The sequence below is a fragment of the Brassica napus genome, chromosome C6 (genome assembly GCF_020379485.1).
Source record: "Brassica napus cultivar Da-Ae chromosome C6, Da-Ae, whole genome shotgun sequence".
Classification (NCBI taxonomy): domain Eukaryota; kingdom Viridiplantae; phylum Streptophyta; class Magnoliopsida; order Brassicales; family Brassicaceae; genus Brassica; species Brassica napus.
Genome location: NC_063449.1, coordinates 349,117 through 353,822, shown reverse-complemented (window position 1 = coordinate 353,822; position 4,706 = coordinate 349,117). Strand labels below are relative to the sequence as shown.

The following is a 4,706-nucleotide window of genomic DNA, read 5'->3' as shown; positions in this document are numbered from 1 at the left end:
ATAACCCTCTATTAATTTATTATATCTCATTCCAACTCATAAATACATTAATTTCTCCAATTAAATTAACCAACTCATCTACCATCATAGGCCACATATTAACCTTAACCAATCAGATTCTGGCTGACCCACACCTCTCTCTCTCCCTCTTTCCTCTCCTCTGGATAGATCCCTTCTATGAGCATTTAATCCTCAACTATTTGAAATCAGCAAGTTTAATACTGAACTAGTACTTGCACGATTTTATTTCCCAACTAATAGTTGGCTTGGCAAATTAGTGACTAAGAAAATCAACGGTTAAGTCAATGACTAGTCTCGTTAATTTTATATCAATTATCCTCGTTATTGAACTTGAAAAACTCGAAATCTATAAATTTAAATTCTAACTTTGAGTGAAAACGATTTCCAGCGATGGAAAAGACGATTTCCGGTGATAAGAGAGAAAATCCGACCCAATCACGGAAACAAATATCATCGGAGATCGCCATTTCCATCGCCAAAAATCGTGTTCATTCAAAATTGGGGTTTGAATTTGGGAATTTTGAGTTTTTCAGGTTTAATGGCAAAGATGATTGATATAAAATTAACGAGTATCGTATGGTTGACTTTTTCAGTCACCAATTTGCCAAATCAACTATTAGTTAGAGAATAAAATCGTGCAAACAATACTTTGATATTAAATTTGCGCATTTCAAATAGTTAAATATTTAAATACTCATTTTCCGGGTGTTTAAGAGATTATTTCACCATTTAATTTGTTTTACAAATGTGATATCTGGGGGGCCTGGCCCAATAGAAAACACATGGGCCTTTATACATAGATAGACGCATAGGAGGATGTTGCGGCAGGTTTAACCCTAAGTCTCTTATCGGCAGCAAAACTTTCCACGAAGAGGCTTCTCCTATTTTCTTGCTCGCAGAGTCGAACCATGTCCACGGGCACCGACGAAACGATGGACAGACTTTTCCCCAAGTCACTGAGAAAAGAGATGTGTAAGATCGATCCCTTTCTCGAAATTGTTTGTCTGGTATATAATGATTAGATTTCATCCGATCCATTTGTCATAATAAAATTTCGTTCGTACATGTGATTAATTAGACATAGAGTAGATTTCTTCTGATCGACCTGTTAGATTATTGACAAAATTTCTTGTTTTCACGAAATTTTTTTTTTTTTGTTTCATAAGTATGTCTTGATATTCCTTCTACTCGCAGTGCGCTCCACGTATGTTATGTTCGACGCGGAGGATTTCTCAATCCCTGATCCTCTTTTGTTTAAAAAGAATATCGTAACAGCTATTGAGAAAGAAGGTTATCGAGGTCGGATTAGAATCAACGGTTACTTTGGCCCAAAGATAACCATCCCCCAAGATTTGCTTGACCAATATTTGGAAGCCGGAATTTATTCCAAAATATTTGAAGGTGTTTTACGCTTTACTTACCCCTCTTTTCTCACTATCTTTCTATCTCTTTGTTTTTCTTCCTTTTTATGTATATATATGTTGATCTTACTATTCCAGGGGACAGAGTTGCTCGAATGAACATGATGTTACTGGAGCTTCTTTTCTGGGCAATGAGCCATTATCCTGCAGGAACAAATGTGCTGATAATCACAAAAAACCTAAAAATCCTAGAAGAACACAAGGTCCGGGATATTATTGAAGCTTTGGCAGTGAGAGATTTCTATTTTGCCATTGAACATCCTGATACCTTCTATCCGCCAGCAGCATGCGCCGAAAGTTCTGAGCTATTTATTCCAATAGCTACCAGAAAGAGGACGCTTGATGGATGAATAACTAAATCAACACTTTATTAATATGATGATGTCGTTTTACATTTTATTTTATGAGTACTTCAGCAACCTATGTGGGAAGGGTACCAAAACAATTTACAAGAAATATCTTTATCCTTATCTCTCTCTGTATTATTACTCCCTCCTTTCTTGATCCGACGTTCTGCCTTGTTCTTAGTGATTTTTAAGCTCAAACTTATCAGTCTCCGCGGAAGAGCTGTAAAAAAACTTCCATATTTCGTCTCTCTTATTGTTTTTGTTTTATAATTTGTTAATTAAAATTTTTATTCTTGTAAAAAGAATTATTATATTAAGAAAAAGTATCTTCATTTTTGCATATATTATCTTTTTTTTTCTAAAAATGAAAACAAATATATTTCCCAAATATGAAGATGAAACAAAAAAATTTTCATGTACTATACTATTTTAAAAATTCTACAAATAGAATATAACTCAAGATTCATGTTACTAATAACAATTGAATACTTAAGAAGTAAGTTTAAGGTTTGATATTGTCTTTAGATCTGAAAAAAAAAACTGAATATCCAAAATGTCAAAATCATTTCAAAACATAAAAAACCTTCACAAGTAAAACTTTTATTTTTAAATAATGAATTAGGTAGTTGTCCGCGAAATTCACAGATATGAATATTGTATGAAAATATACATTTTGTATACAATGCCAAAATTTTGAATAATAATTAGAAATATTAAAAATTGCATTAGGTTGAATTTATAAACTTTTGAATCTAACATATAAACCTCAAGAATATATATTCAAAATTTGTAGATCTATACTATTAAAACAGGTTACATTTCGGTTTTTTACTCTAATTGCCCCTAGCGAGTAGCCTTGCCGTCTCTTTCATTAAGGGCAATTTGGACTTTCCGCACCATTTTTGTTTGATACTGTGTCGTTTTCGCCTAAACCACTTTAATGGTTTGGCATTAAACCGCGAATTCCTAATTCTAATTCGGTTTGCGATTATTTTCCTGTTTGATACTGCGTCGTTTTAGCACTTTTCGAGCCATTTCTGTTTGAACCTGTGTCGTTTCCATTGAACCATATTCTAATGGTTTGTTTTTAAACCTTTTTTTCCTAATTCTAATCCGGTCTAAGATGATTTAGTCCCTAATGTCAGATCTCAAAACAGTTAGGGTTTCAATCCTTAAATGCAAATTACATGACGTTGACTATAACCACATAACCTAAACCATGAACCCTCTTTCTGATATAATTCTTGGATCGAATGTATTAACAATGAAATGCTACTTACTGAAAAACGTTATCAATATTAACAATGAAAATCAAGTCATTTCTTCAATCTAATCCCATGATCTAAACATTTCATCATAGAAATGAATTTTCTTTCAAGTAATCTCTAAATTTGAACATTTTCAAATGGATAAGAACACAACCTCTAATCTATTTACATAATCTTGATAGAATCCATATTTTCGTATATTCCTAACAATGCTAACTGATGTCGTTATCCGTCTTTAAAATATAGATTATTTAAAAACAAATCTGAATTAATATAATCCTAACAATACTATAGTTTTTTTTTCATTCGTTTAAAGTGTTGAATTATAGATATCTATTCTTTTACGCTGACTGATTTTCTTAACATTTAATTTATATCATGTAATACATTTACGATGCGTAATTCAAAATTTTAATATTTAACTTTCCATAGTTTGTGTATCATTATGAAACTTGGGCGATGGTCAATGTATTAACTAATGTATATATACAAACTTTCATATCTGCTTATAGCATATATTACATACTTGGTCGATCGTCTAACACTATATACTATTAAGTAATTAATTAATGCACTTAAAAGCAAATATTGGTATTGACAAAAGAAAATCTCTCTATTAATTTCAAATTGTTAGTTGATCCACACATATAGATTACAAAATATATTGCCTAAATATTATCTTAACTGTATAATTGTTTTTAGGAAATGCACATTCACGAAATATCCTCAACTTCCTAAAATATGCTTGGATATTCTATAACAATAAAATCAATGTTGCACGCAAAAACCCTATTTACCTCCTCTTATAAATACAACCATTTCCATCCACTTCAACACACCATTTCGATGCAGAAAAAAGCAATATGAATTCTCTTATGCTGTTCATGCTATTGAGTGATGTGAAGTCTTTCAAATGCGGCTGGAAGGTTCACGTGAAAGTGTTACATACTTGGAAACAGTACAACTCTGTCTCTGAAGAAACACTTGAAATGATCTTATCATATGAGCGTGTATGTATTGAGTATATCATTGTTATTATCTAATATTATTGAGTAGAGTATATAATATTTTGATGTTTGAATCGTGACATTACTAACTATCATCGATTTGTATATGAACATGTAACAGGGATAAAAAATTCATGCTTCATGCAAGAAGACGTACTTGGAAAGCAAGGGGAAACTTCTACCAGTTGGAGCGTGGAGAAATATTCAAAATTTTTCACTAAGCCCTGCAACATGAATGTACCGACCAACTGAGCATTTCTATATATATGTATTTTATCCATTTTTAGCCATGGTATATAGGTATTTTAAGATACATTATTGTTTTTTTGGAGTCTTTTTAGTATGTTTACAGGTTCAAGAGTGATTTGGAGGAAAGTGGTGATTTTGGTGCATTTTGTAGATAAAATGAGAGAGACCCGTAGCTGACAATTGAACTAGTCCAGCGGTCGACAATTTGAGATGATAATCAATCGACACACACCTTGTGTTGTCAATCGACGGTGAAGCATGCAAGACCAGACTTGGTTCCCAGCCGACTTTAAGCCCAAGTTCCACAAGAATTACCAAATTGCACCTGAAGAGTTTTAACCTAATATTTATGTGCTATGCCATTATTCTAGGCAACACACACTTTATATTCTT

The 4,706-nt window shown here is 32.3% G+C and overlaps 1 protein-coding gene across 1 annotated transcript; it reads left to right on the top strand.

The window, feature by feature from the left end:
* Window positions 1–803: 803 nt before the first annotated feature.
* On the top strand, window positions 804–1,912 carry LOC106423190. The gene is made up of 3 exons (XM_013863970.3): window positions 804–993; window positions 1,216–1,422; window positions 1,521–1,912. The coding sequence occupies exons 1-3, from the start codon at window positions 930–932 to the stop codon at window positions 1,790–1,792; spliced, it is 543 nt and encodes a 180-aa protein (XP_013719424.1). The 5' UTR covers window positions 804–929; the 3' UTR covers window positions 1,793–1,912.
* The last annotated feature ends 2,794 nt before the right edge of the window (window positions 1,913–4,706 follow it).

Coding starts and splice junctions, on each gene's coding strand:
- LOC106423190 (XM_013863970.3), top strand. CDS start 930: ATGTCCACGGGCACCGACGAAACGATGGACAGACTTTTCCCCAAGTCA. Junction 994..1,215: donor GTCACTGAGAAAAGAGATGT/GTAAGATCGATC, acceptor TTCTACTCGCAG/TGCGCTCCACGTATGTTATG. Junction 1,423..1,520: donor TTATTCCAAAATATTTGAAG/GTGTTTTACGCT, acceptor TTACTATTCCAG/GGGACAGAGTTGCTCGAATG.